The sequence below is a fragment of the Danio aesculapii genome, chromosome 4 (assembly GCF_903798145.1).
Source record: "Danio aesculapii chromosome 4, fDanAes4.1, whole genome shotgun sequence".
In the NCBI taxonomy this organism is placed as follows: Eukaryota; Metazoa; Chordata; class Actinopteri; order Cypriniformes; family Danionidae; genus Danio; species Danio aesculapii.
Genome location: NC_079438.1, coordinates 24772240 through 24786904, shown reverse-complemented (window position 1 = coordinate 24786904; position 14665 = coordinate 24772240). Strand labels below are relative to the sequence as shown.

Below are 14665 nucleotides of genomic sequence, written 5' to 3'. Positions count from 1 at the left end.
TTGTGGATATACAATAGATTAGCCAAATCTGGAGCTCATCTAACAAAATAACTTATGATAAAGCTCCAAAAACTGGTCCACTCAAATTGATCTGTTCTAGAAAAATATTCAATACAAAATGAAAAAAGAGGAAAAATCAAGAGAAGCAAAACAATGGAAGAATTCAGCTGAAATTTTGTAGGGTTTTTTGCAATATTTAGCCTGAATTTAATTGTGTTATCTTTCAATTTCTGAATATGTTTGATGACTAAAATATTCTTGTAATAAATATTTCTGTTGAATAAATCTGTTTTGTTTAAATGCACCAAAATACACTGCCTATATTGACTGTGAAATGGAGGAAAATCTGGATTTTCAGAATGGGCTGTACTCCATTATGCTGAGCGGCTGTATGTGCTCTTATACAGCGTGCACATATAATATATATTTGAAATGCTCTAAAACGTGTCGCCAAACTCTCTTGTGCATTAATCCAGCATTTAATTATCATTTGTGAATGAGTCTGAGACACTGAAGTAGCGTAATGACAAAAGCTTTAAACACAAGAATAAATCCTATTTTAAAGATGAAAAACAATTCCTTTAAATCTAAATCAGATTTGAAGACCTTTTATAGAGATTTCCCCAAATAGTTGCAGTCTTAGTTCACTTTTTGAAAACTTTAGCAGGTTGTGACTATGTCTGTGTGTGTCAACATTCAACATCACTTTCCTTGTGAACAGCCCTTAAGTCTTACCAGATGTGGAGCCCAAATGTGCAGGAGTGTGATTTTATTTCTATTGATATACAGTTCTACAGATGATGTTGAGTCCTTGTTGAGTGTGTGAGTGTGTTTGCTGATGTGAGGGCTTGATCAATAAGGAGAGCTGATCAGGATGTGTGTGTGTGTGTGTGTGTGTGTGTGTGTTCATCACTGCTGTTGACATGAGCAGAAACAGCAGTCAGCATCTTCACAACACAAAGAGATGTGTGATTGTCCAACTGTGTGATGTGGACTATTGCTGTGTTTGTAGATTGTCTGGCTGTATGGTGACAGAGGAAGGCTGTGGTTTTCTGTCTTCAGCTCTGACTTCAAACCCCTCACACCTGAGAGAGCTGGATCTGAGCTACAATCATCCAGGAGATTCAGGAGTCAAGCTGCTCTCTGAACAACTGGAGGATCCAAACTACACACTGGACAAACTCAAGTATGTGGAGCATCACTGGCCTTGTGCTTTTCCACTGAATGGCTTTAAAAAGACACTAGAAAGCTCTTTTCTGATCTTCAGTTTTCTGTGAGGGTTATGGGGTGAGGACAGACAGAAGATACAGCTTGTAGAGTATTCCAGTCATGTCTATGAAGAGCAAATCATTGAGTGTGAAATGAATCTCCTCTGTAAATGTTGGAGTGTTTTGGCTCAGTTGTGACATTAAGCGGGACACACTGTACAGTTTCAGCATTTGAGCTGAGCAGAGAAACTTCTTCCTCCATTTGTGCTGAAGAATCCTCCAATATCAGGTCAGGAATAGGGTTGGGGATTGAAGATGGATTCAGATTCTGGAATCAGACACTTGGATTAATGTTCAGACTCTTGTTCTAAAATCAACATCTGGATTCCTCTTCTCTGTGCACACATGTGTATTTTTCACTTGCTAATCTGTCAGGAACTTGGGCGCTGGCAAGCAGCTTTAATAATCTGAACATAGTTTAGAGATGGACTGCAACATGTGCTCAAAGGCTGCATGTGCTGAAGAACGATGGCAAAGCTAAGTGTGATCACTGTAATAAATGAATATTGCAGCAGGGTGTCTCCATCAACATGAGCAGTATCTGCGCTCGCTTCACCAACAGCAGAGGAAAAGAACGCACTGTGTTAGATTCATTGTGCATCCCGGCTGGAACCAACAAGTGTTGTGTGTTTTAGCTGAAGAGTTTGGAGCGTGTAGCTGAGCAGCTCAGTGCTAGCTTTAGCTTATTAGCTGAGGGGGAAACTAAACAGCTCATTCTCTCCATCTGTGTGTGTTTACAGTCTGGATCATGGAGGAGATGCGAGGATTACAGCAGGACTGCACAAATGTAGGACTACACACACACACACACACACACACACACACACACACAGACATACACACGCACACACACACACACACACTTACAGACACACACACACACACACACACACACACACACAGCTGTGGTTATAAATGTGTGTGTTCTTGTGTTCAGATGTCTGTTTCCTCACACTGGATCCAAACACAGCACACACTCGTCTCATTCTGTCTGAGGAGAACAGAGAGGTGAAGTGTGTGTGGGAGAATCAGCCGTATCCTGATCATCCAGACAGATTTGATCATTGGTCTCAGGTGTTGTGCAGAGAGAGTGTGTGTGGACGCTGTTTCTGGGAGACTGACTGGAGTGGAGATCATGTGTGTATATCAGTGTCATATAAGAGCATCAGGAGGAAGGGAGGAGGTGTTGAGTGTGTGTTTGGATATAATGCTCAGTCCTGGAGTTTGCTCTGCTTTTCCTCCAGTTTCTCATTCACACACAATAACACACACACTGATCTCCCAGTGAAGCCGCTCAGCAGGAGAATAGGAGTGTTTGTGGATCACAGTGCAGGAACTCTGATCTTCTACAACATCTATAGAGACACAATGAGCCTCATCCACTCAGTCCAGACCACATTCACTGAGCCGCTCTGGCCTGGGTTTGGGCTTTATCCTGGATCATCAGTGAAACTGAGCTGAAGACTGACGAGAGATTTACCCACAATCCTCTGCAGGAGCAGTCAGCAGCTGTGTGTGTGTGTGTGTGTGTGTGTGTGTGTGTGTGTGGAGTTCTGACAATATGAGACCTGCTTTCAGAAAATGTGTGTAAATGATTGGGAAGAACTGTAAGTGAGTGTGGCGATTCATTGAGAGATTTGTTTCTTGATTTATTTGTAAAACATGTTTTATCAAGTAGTTAACCTCAGCAGAACTTGCTCTTGATGTTTCGGTACATCCGTTCATCTTCCTCTTCTTCCTCTTTAGTTTTTGGTGAATTGCATTCTTTGTGCATATCGCCACCTACTGTGCTAGTTGTGCATCCAGATTCTGTGATTTGCTCTGCCCCAATCCCACCCTATATGGAGCATCTGCAGACTTGGATCCAGGCAGTTTTACGCCCCTGTTGTTCCTAATGTGTCCAGTAGGGGGGGATGAAACGCTCCAGATGATTAAATGTCCTGTTTATAAATCTATATTTTAATTATATTACGCTAAATATAAACGCTAAGTTGATGTATCAGGAAGTGAGTTATACACTCACTATAGAATATGCACAACTGATACACTCACCAGATAATTCAGATAATCAAAAGCCCAAGTGCAGATTCATTTAATTCATTTAATTAGAGAAATTCAAACACAAATAGTTGGATAGTGTACTGGTTAATCGTAGCCTAGTTCTACGTTTACATATAGAGATATGCATTTAGTTGTATTGTTTATATCTAAAGTTACATTCTGACAATAACACAATGATAAGCAAACAATAGAGTGTAATATGGATTATTGATATGCTTTAATGAGAATGCAGTGGTATTGACTACCAGACAGCTGCTGAACATTTACACTAACAATTCACTACTTTCTAAAAGTCCAGCACCATTTAGCTACCTAACGAACACAAACCCAGACAACATTAGATTTCTCACATTTATTTATTGACCACAGCATCACTAGAGATAACCAGTGTTCTTTAAATCAAGCTGAATCCTTGCATCAAATTCTTCACGCTTACTGAACAATAAATAAATACAGTTATGTATTTTTTACTCGGCAAAAATCCTTTCCTCACTCAAGATTTTCTGACTTGCTTCTAATCTAAATATCCACAAATTCTTAATCCTCAGAAACAGGAAGAAATGGAAAATGATAAGCAAAAACAAACCATTTCATGCCATTTTATATATTATCTGGACCTGTGCAAAACATCTCAATATATTGAAAGATTTGATTTAGGGTTTATAATATTATGGGTTGAAACTGGAGCACCTGGAGGAAACCCACGCGAACGCAGGGAGAAAATGCAAACTCCACACAGAAACGCCAACTGACCCAGCCGAGGCTCGAACCAGCGACCTTCTTGCTGTGAGGCGACAGCACTACCTACTGCATCACTGCAAATCTGAAACAATAAGTAATAAACAATATGAATGCATGTGCAATGAAACCTTTCATGCTAATATATCAAATGTACCGTATAGCTATATGAACAAAATTAGCAGAGCATTTGTAATAGTGAGTTTCTCTATGCATTTACAGATATATGATAGTTTAACTGTTTAAACTAGAACAGGATTGTATTATATTACATGTAATTGACTGCAGTGCAATTTTAAAATTTAAAATAAAATCAATTCAATTTTCAGACCTTTTAAGATTTGTTTAGATTTATTTCAATGTAAATTTAGGAAAGTCAAATTTAGAGGAATAATGTAGTCTAGTTGTAGTGTAGATTTGGCTGACAACCCAGACCACGTTTGTGTATTGTTTAATCTAAGAAAATATACAGGTGAAGTCTGAAATGATTCTGAAATGATTCAACTCAAATGATGTTGAACAGATTCAGGAAATTTTCACAGAATGTCAGATAATATTTTTTCTTCTGGAGAAAGTCTTATTTGTTTTATTTCAGATAGAATAAAAGCAGTTTTTAATTTATTAAACACCATTTTAGGGTCAATATTATTAGCCCCTTTAAGCTATATTTGTTTTCGATAGTCTACAGAACAAACCATCATTATACAATAACTTGCCTAATTACCTTAACCTGCCTAGTTAACCTAATTAACCTAGTTAAGCCTTTAAATGTCACTTTAAGCTGAATACTAGTATCTTGAAGAATATCTAGTCAAATAGTATTTACTGTCATCATGACAAAGATAAAATAAATCAGTTATTAGAAATGAGTTATTAAAACTATTATGATTAGAAATGTGTTGGAGAAATCTGCTCTCTATTAAACAGAAATAAATGGGGGCTAATAATTCTGACTTCAACTGTATAGCTTTAAATAAATTATTAAATATAAATTAAAGGGCACCTATGGTGAAAAATCTACTTTTCAAGCTGTTTGGACAGACATATGTGCATGTATGGTGTATAGACTGTCATATTGGGGTGAAATAAACACACCCAGTCCTTTTTTTTTTCGAATTTAGCAACATATAAATGGTGGACCAATTAGAGCGTTTTTCAGATCGACCGCAACTTTACATAGGAGAGTGGTCCCCCCGCCCACCGAATTGATTGACAGCTGCGCGCATTAACATGTCCGGTGGTCACGTGTATAATCATATCAACAAGACCGTACGTGCGCAAAGCAGCCGGGAATAAAAGGTGTGTTCAGTTCGCTAGGGTCATCAATCATCAATAAATCTGATCAAGAGTGATTTTCACATGTTTAAAATGTTTTAAAACAGTGCATGTGTGTAATGAATTACAGCGATTTAGCTTAGCTTTACTTCATCAGCACAGCCGCGTGTCAGAACAATTATAAAGGAAGATGCTTCAATCCCGGTTTGTGGATGTTAAATCAGGTTTATTTTGTACATTAATATAACAGATATCCATACAGCAGTGGAGATTACCAGTATCCTGTCACATATACATGCAATAAGTGTAAAGCTAAACGGGCGCTCTGTCTGTCTGTCTGTCTGTGTGTGTGTGTGTGTGTGTGTGTGTGTGTGTGTGTGTGTCTGCTGCGGTCCAATAATATCCAGCTGCAGACCCGCAGAACCACACACGTTTCAGGCACACACAGTCTAGCACACACGATCTAGGCAGGAAAGACCATATATGATTATCCATTGGAGTATATGGCATACGCTGTCCCGAGAACAGTAATATGATTTGTACAAAGAAAGAGTATTGTATAATTGATTAATTAATTATTAATCTCCATCATGAATTTTTTTATTGCTAATCATCTTGATTAATCTAATAAACCATAACATGCTTGACTAGGTTATAATGAGATATTAATGTTTGCTTTGTGACAAATACTTAAAAGTCAGAGAATACTTCTGGGCCAGAAATCAGAGCAAACCATATAGAATTAATAAAATATGTATCACTGTTTTAATGCATTAAATGCAATAAGACCTCTCAAGTATGATCATAATATTTATATGTATTTATTACAACTCATGAAACACTTAAGACAGATCTTTTTTTACTTGATATTCATTTTGTAGTCAGGATGGATCATTTTAATTCATGTTTGCTTTATTTTCAGGAAATCATGCTTAAAGACAGAAATACAGAGAGATCTTTTAAATATCTAAATAGCATGCAATCCAGTTACAGTATTTGTGCTCCTAATAACTTACCGATGTGAAGTCAAAGGGGGCTCCCAAAACAACATATAGAGCACACTGCAACAAAATGAGTTTGAAAGATAAAAAATAACAACGATAGAAGAAACAAATGAAAGTCAATCTGGCAGCAATTATTGGAATAATGCATTAGTTTATGTATAGACAAAAATGATATTGCCTTACCATCAACATGAAGACTCCACAGTCCACGCCGCCAAGTTGCTGGGGCACATCCTTAATAAAATGAAAACAATTTAGGTTAATTGCGAGAGATTGACATATGTTGACAAATCTAACCTTGTTTTTCAGTAGCATCCATGTTCCTGGTGCAATTTCAGCTGTCATCTTACTAAAGAAAAATACAGAAGAACAAACATGAATATTCACGAATGAGTACTCAAACTACAAAAACAGTAGCCCACAGTAACTGGGACTTTCAACACATGCAAATTCAGAACATCATGCAAACATTCAAATAACTATTAAGGAAACGTTTTGAACGCAAACCTTGTATGAACTCTAAACCAAGAGCAACGAACCGAACCATAAACATTTTTAAAGCAACCTGAAACTGTGCACATAGTGCTCATCACCCAACCTATAGGGATTGGTTGAATCTAAGAAGTACATGTGTCTATCTTTTGGCTTCATTACCTGGAAAATACAAGTTATATTATGTTGGAATACTACAATAGCAATTCTCAACTCTGACCACACAAGTGCAAGCAATTTACAGATGCAGTCATGTATTTCCAAGAAACAAATCGCAAAATACTTACACACAACATCCAGTGTCCTGGCATCCAAGCAGGAAAGACGATTGAATCTTTTAATGCAATGTCATCCTACAGATAATTGCAACAGCAACAAACAAACTATGAATAATAATGAGTACATTGTTTTTTAATTTAATTAGTTACTAATTACATTTTCAGTACTATGATTACTGGAAAAGACAGTGAAGGGTCCAAATTATTTGGAGGTAACCAGGTAGCCACAACGTATGCATCTGCTGTCCATTCCAATAATATCCAGCTGCAGGCCCGCAGAACCACACACGTTTTAGGCACACACAATCTAGCACACACAATCTGGGCAAACCATATATGGTTACGACGGATGTTAATGTTATTAACGTCTTCTAGGACATCGTCATCGATATATATTTTGATATATATAGTTAATAAATATTGTACACAATAAACAAGTGCTTACTTTTCCACAGATATTGCGATCGAGACGGGCGAATGAGGACCGTTGTTTCCGATCGCCATTCAGTATAATAGACTGAACAGTTTTCTATCAGTCATCATAGATGATCAGTCATTATTATCTGACAGAGTCAATATAGCAGATACTCGTTTGCTGGCCTTGCTGAATGATCTACTTTGAACAGGTTTAATTTATATAATGGATTAATTTATAATGAAGGAAATATTAGCAAGTTAATATAGGCAATAATACATTTTACATGTAATTAATGTATAACACTATATTAATATTTTACTCCAGCGATTTAATAGTGTGTATTTGCTTAATTTTCTAAACTTTTTCATTAATGATTTTCCACATGAAATACTGTAGTAATTTATTGTAAGCAATATATTGTTTTTAAACCAAAATTTAGCAATAGAAACAAATTAACTATTAATAACTAATTAAAAATAATAATAATAATATATATAAATAACTAACAGCGGTGAGAGTTTATTAAAGATAGTAGTTTATAATCAAATAATCAGCTAAGATAATCAGTTTATAACTATATTATACATTGTTTAAATGATTAACTATAGTAATTCATTTTAATGTGACACATTATTGTTTGCTTTTTATATTTTACAACAAACTTATTTTAACCAAATATGATAATATAAAGATCCAGAATTAGTTTATTACACTTAATCCTACAATTAGACGGTCTATTATGTTTTCTTTGTGTATGTGGACACGTGAATAAAGTCATGTGTCTTTAACTAATTAATTGTATTTACATAATTTGAGTTCAGAAACTGCAGAGATGTTAAAATGATCGTTACGATATAATAATAATGACTGAAATGGGAAATCATATTTGTGAACTTTAATAGGTGGCGATAATGCTAAGGAGTTAATTAGTTAACATATATGGTTTGCCTAAATCGTGTGTGCCTGAAACGTGTGTTCTGCGGTGATCTGCCTGGATCCATGTCTGCAGACTCCTGTTCCACACTCCAGTCCAGCAGGAGGCGGTAAAGCACATTTAAGTTTGACAACCGCCAAAATACTGAAGAGGAAGCTGACAAACCGAAAGCGTCAAAAAAGCTCAAGTTGTGTTCCTGCTGCACAAGAGCGTCTGTACTTCTGCATGTAAGTTTAATACTTCTACATTACGCTTATTTGTGGAGATGATGAAGGGGTTTATATGTGTATAAGCGTGTTTATTAGCGTGATTTATAGGACTGTCTGCTCCTGAAGCTCAAAGCCTCAAACACCGATTAAACTCGGTCCAAACACGGTCATTTGAACAATATAATGGGTTATTTTTATCCCTTGAAAGTGTTTGTGCTCTTCTATATCAGGTTGACTCGATCATTTCACATCATTCAGCACAGAATAAACTTTAAACAGAGTCAGGAAATCGAAAGTGAAAGCAGAGCTTCAGTAAACAGAAGAATGCGGATGATCCTTAAACTGCATTTAACTGGTAACGTTTTAGTACTAACTAACTACTAACTAAGCTAATAAATAATTAAAATAATAAGTTAATAGTTGTCTAAAGCAGAAGTTATCGTGACAGACATATACATATCAAATGATCAAACCTGAAATATCTGAGGTGTCAGATCAGGGGTTAAACCAACTGCATTAATGTTAATCAGTATAAATATATATATGAGCAAATGTCAACTAAAAAATTATTTTCAGTTTATGCACATTAAAAATAGGTGTTGTACAACGATTATGTTGTCTCTGATTTGGAAGTAACGGTGTGGCGTATTTAGTGAGTCGCGCCACCGCGAATCAGTTCAGTTCAGAATCAACCGAATGAAGCAATCGTCCGCGAATCAGTTCAGCTCAGTTCACTTCAGAATCAACCGAATGATAAATCGAAAGTGAATCCGTTCAGGAATGGCGATGCGAAAGCAGAGGTCCTACAATTTCATCTGTAACGGCGTAAAACAGTAGATTATCGTCTCGTTCTGTAGCACCTTCTCTTGTGAGTGCAGAAGAGTGTATTATTATTATCTGGATTAAAGCGGATGGGTTTTACTAATGCTTATACGCGGTGCTGAAGTCACGCTCGTGACGATCCTTGAAATTGCGTCATTGAGAAGCGTGAGTTTCACTCGACAGTATCTTACATTATACTACTATGATTGTCTGTTATTTGTGTTTAATTGATGTTCAACTGTTGCATTATTGATGTAATGTTGAGTATTTAATGATGTCTGCATTACTATACTCTACATGCACATTGACTTCGGTCAACTGACTTCCAGCCGCGGTTCGGAAAACACAGTCAAGCCAGCCGCGCTTTATATTCGGTGCGCGCGTATTATTATGATTACGGTAATGTCAGCAGCCACACAGAGATTGCTCCACAGAGCACCCATTTCGCCCAGAACAGAAAGATTATAACGAAATATCAGTTTCTCTCTCTTTCCTGCAACGTATGCTTTATTGAACAATTTATTAGCTCTTTTTGACTGTTTGTTTAAGTAATGGGTTTCTGGGCTTTTCTGTAATTTCTTTAAGTTTATCTTTTGCTTCAACTGATTTATAGCAGATCAAACGGACAGAATAAATATACTATTTCTAAATACCCGAAATGCGTTTCTATTTCTCCTAGCCAACAACAGTACATTGCAAATACGGTAGAATTCAATTTTATACAACTTGGCTAACCTCAGAAAATGAATACAGATATAAAGTAGTCCAACAAATAACATTGCATCAATATCATTGCACCAACAGCCCTTAGACTGTAGCTCAAAGGCCAGCTTCATTTCAATCTCGTGGTATCTGAATATATATAAAGGACTTTTATAATAGTTTCTTTATTGTTGATTTGTGAGCATCAGCTCTATTTATTTACATTCTGTATTGTGAACTTTTCTTTCATTATTATTTTGCGCAGGCCTACGCTCATTTGATGTATGTTTTCTGTTTCATTTGGATAATATTGTTATTTGATGATGATGAATATATCCTGTTTGAGTAAACACCAACAATTTAGTACATTTGTGTTTTTCTTTCACGGTTATTGGACATTAATAATGTTAATATACATACTGAGATGATTGGCATCGTAATAGTAACTAGTGCAAACCCAGTTCTTCAATAATCAACATTAAAACAAACACAACGGAGGAAACCTTTTATGGGTTTTTTGGGTAAGCTAGTAGTATTTTACAGTACTTTAGAAATACTCAAAAATGCTTCTGTCAAAGTTTTCAAACTATTCTAATTGATTTACTAACGTCACACAAGTGGCAATTTCACATCTGTCACATCCATAACAGAGGTGTCACATCCATAACCACACTTTTTCCTCATAAATGTGAAAATATTCAATGAAATAAAACCAATAATGTTTGTTTTATAGAGAGTTGACTCTTATCCTCTTGATTATTATTTCTTTTGGGTTGTGCAGTTTAATTCACACAATTCCTACAAAATATGTTCTATACTGTAAACTCACAGACTTTTTTATCACGTCCATACCGCATGTTTATTTTCCTCATTTAAAGTACAAAACATGTTTACAGATCGATATTTTTCTGGTCCCTTAACTCTGTGGTCAGTTGTTCTGCAAAATATAAACAAAAGTTTCAATGTAATGTTGACATATTTACTATGCGAATTTATGTTTTGAGTTTTCACTGCAAACGTCACATCCATAACGCTGGAATTGCTATATGTATATGAATGCTGTAAAATGACTGAAAGTCAGTTTGTGTTCTCCCTCATCATGTGCTCTGTTTCAGTAAGGTCTTGTTTGTGAAGTCAGCATTGATTGCTATAAAGTGTGATGTTCTTAATCTCAGTATATTGTCATCTACAGGTGATGGTCAGCGGCTGAGTGTTTCCTGAAAGCTCTGCTAATGTCTGCACTGGTGTTTTAGCTGCAGTATGGCAGAGGAGCGAGTAAAGGACTCTCTCTCAGAGAAACACAGGTATTGACTCTGTTTTTACACCGTTATTTCAACACTTTCTCTGAAGAACAAAGACCAACAACAATGCACTTATTTGTGTTGCTATTGCCTGATCAAATGATGGACAAAGCTTCAGTTTAACTTCAGGAAATGTGTTTAGATCAGTCTAGATTACAGACAGCTTGATCTGGTGTCATATTTATCAGAGCTCAATATGTGTCGTGTTTACCCATGATTCCTGTGTAGCAGACCTGATCAGACAGATCTTCAGGCAATAATTAGTTTGTGCTGAACTAACAAAACAAATTCATAAAACTCTTGTAAAGGAGACTGAAGTTTGTCCTGCAGTTTATTCTCTGGTGTGTTTGTGTCTTCAGTGTGAGATCAGGATCATGTGTGTCTCTGAAGAGTGACCGTCTAAAGGTATCCACCAGCCTTCAGAGAGAAAACACCATCATCTGCCTCAAAGGTATTTAGTGTTTTACATTATTGCTCACACATGGACTGTTTCAGTGTTTGTTAGAACATTTTATTATATTTACACAATACTTTAAAGGTTCAATATGTAAGAAACACAAGAACATTGTTCTATCATTTTCGGACTCTTCTGAATGTCTTCATCCACACTCCTGATAAGGACAAATATCTGAATCTAAAACATTTACCTACTGTTTGTAACCTTAAATAATGCATCTGCATAAACTCTGGTAGTAAAATATCCTCTTTGTCATAAAGTTATGAGTCACAAGCCAGAGGATTGATGTTCAGCATCTATTAAATAAAAATCCCAAAGACAAGGTGAAGATCAAAGCAATCACAGAATAATCCAAGTAGCAAGATGGCAGACAAGTCGTCACCTTGGAATTATAAGGTTTCTCTCTGCGTTCTGAGTGATTTGATATTGAGCCTCAAAGTTTTTGCGTTCCATAGCAAACAGTGTTTGTGTAACATTTGTATTTTAAATAAAAGGTCTTAAAATGTAAACAACTTATAAAAAAATCCCAAATGTAAATAAGTTGTCATTTAATAAGAATATGTCAATAACTCAATTTTGACAAAAATGTCAGATAGTACCTTATAATTAAGGTGACGAAATGGCAAAAATATAATCCACAGAACAGAGACAGAGATGCAAACACAGCTGGCCTCATTTATTAATGCAATGTAGAAACGAGCGCAGATATGAGCGTAAAAATCAATCCATGACAATGTTCATGTCTGATAATGAAACATTCTATACAGACAAGCTAATCGTACGAAATGAAAATGATTGTTATTTCATTAACACACTCTTAAATAGTCACATTTTAGATGACTCACCCCTAGAGTTTATGACGGGGATGAAAATAACCTGACCAAAAAGAGAGAAAAAAAATGAGCAACTAGAGAAAAGGAATGAATGTATAAGTTTTAGCTATCTTATCATGCAAATGATTGATTTATATTATAAGCTCACCGGCCACTTTATTAGGTACACCTGTCCAACTGCTCATTAACACAAATTTCTTATCAGCCAATCACATGGCAGCCGCTCAATGCATTTAGGCATGTAGACATGGTCAAGAAGATCTGCTGCAGTTCAAAGCGAGCATCAGAAAGGGGATTTAAGAGACTTTGAACGTGGCATGGTTGTTGTTGCCAGATGGGCTGGTCTGAGTATTTCAGAAACTGCTGATCTACTGGGATTTTCACGCACAACCATCTCTAGGGTTTACAGAGAATGGTCTGACAAAGAGGAAATATCCAGTGAGCGGGCAGTTCTGTGGGCGCTATCCTGTTGATGTCAGAGGAGAATGGCCAGACTGGTTCCAGCTGATAGAAAGGCAACAGTAACTCAAATAAGCACTCGTTACAACCGAGGTCTGCGAAGAGCATCTCTGAACACACAACACGTCCAACCTTGAGGCGGATGGGCTACAGCAGCAGAAGACCACACTGGGTGCCACTCCTGTCAGCTAAGAACAGGAAACTGAGGCTACAATTCACACAGGTTCACCAAAACTGGACATTAGAAGATTGAAGAAACGTTGCCTGGTCTGATGAGTCTCCATTTCTGCTGCCACATTCGGATGCTCGGCTCAGAATTTGGCCTCAACAACATGAAAGCATGGATCCATCCTGCCCTTGTATCAGCGGTTTAGGCTGCTGGTGGTGGTGGTGTGTAATGGTGTGGGGGAGATTTTCTTGACACACTTTGGGTCCATTAGTGCCAATTGAGCATGGTGTCAACGCCACAGCCTACCTGAGTATTGTTGCTGACCATGTCCATCCCTTTATGAGCACAGTGTCTCCATCTTCTCTTGGCTACTTCCAGCAGGATAACGCACCATGTCATAAAGTGCCAATCATCTCAGACTGGTTTCTTGAACATGACAATGAGTTCACTGCACTCATATGGCCTCCACAGTCACCAGAGCTAAATCCAACAGAGCACCTCTGGGATGTGGCGGAACGGGAGATTGGCATCATGGATGTGAAGCTGACAAATCTGCAGCAACTGTGTGATGCTATCATGACATAATGGAGCAAAATCTCTGAGGAATATTTCCTGTAGCTTGTTGAATCTTTGATGTTATGCAGCCTATGGCACTGTTACTTGTGTGATACTGCGTTTATACAACAGTGCGACAACATGATCATGTATATATAAAAAAGAAAATCAAACACGGAGAGTCTAAAAACCCTTTTGTATGAGGAACTACTTTCTTCTGCAGCTGACGTCAGAACAGCAGAAACCGTTTCTACTTCACTAATGTCACTTTTATAGTATTTTAGTATTTGAGTGATTCTCTAGCGTAATGTCTAAAGTGATGACAAAACAGCTGATTTTGAGCATGTTTTAAGATTATGAGGCTGAACGGCATGAAATGCCATCAGTCTACTGAGATTTCTCAGTATTTCTCTGTTGTCGGGAGATCATAATAATTATCCCTGAACAAGCCAAAGCAGCTCAATCACTACTAGATTACTGTTGTGTTTGTGATGAGGAAAAACACTAAACACCTGCAGGCATTTCTTCTTTCATTCTGATTACTGATCTAGTCTGCAGTGATCAAAACAGGAGACTCATTGAAAGCATATGGCCAACCAAAAAGTAACTCAGAGTTCAACTATCAAAGACGTGATATAAGAGAAGCGCCGATGAGTCGCAGACACCTGTGAGATATTTGGCATGCTAATT

The 14665-nt window shown here is 37.0% G+C and overlaps 1 protein-coding gene and 2 pseudogenes across 1 annotated transcript; 2 read left to right on the top strand and 1 right to left on the bottom strand.

Moving 5' to 3' along the window:
- The window catches only part of LOC130222307 (NACHT, LRR and PYD domains-containing protein 12-like), a 339313-nt pseudogene that overhangs the window by 240134 nt on the left and 84514 nt on the right, over positions 1-14665 (bottom strand).
- LOC130222311 (zinc finger protein 850-like) overlaps positions 1-14665 on the top strand; it is a 535728-nt pseudogene that overhangs the window by 454049 nt on the left and 67014 nt on the right.
- Positions 966-2929, top strand: LOC130222385 (tripartite motif-containing protein 16-like). Its single transcript, XM_056454982.1, has 3 exons — positions 966-1186; positions 2009-2055; positions 2206-2929. Exons 1-3 carry the CDS (start codon positions 1026-1028, stop codon positions 2727-2729), a joined length of 732 nt encoding a protein of 243 aa, XP_056310957.1. The 5' UTR covers positions 966-1025; the 3' UTR covers positions 2730-2929.

Excerpts from the sequence above, each read along its gene's own strand:
- LOC130222385 (XM_056454982.1), top strand. The coding sequence starts at position 1,026 with ATGGTGACAGAGGAAGGCTGTGGTTTTCTGTCTTCAGCTCTGACTTCA. Across the intron at positions 1,187-2,008 it reads TACACACTGGACAAACTCAA|TCTGGATCATGGAGGAGATG; the intron begins GTATGTGGAGCA and ends GTGTGTTTACAG. Across the intron at positions 2,056-2,205 it reads TACAGCAGGACTGCACAAAT|ATGTCTGTTTCCTCACACTG; the intron begins GTAGGACTACAC and ends TCTTGTGTTCAG.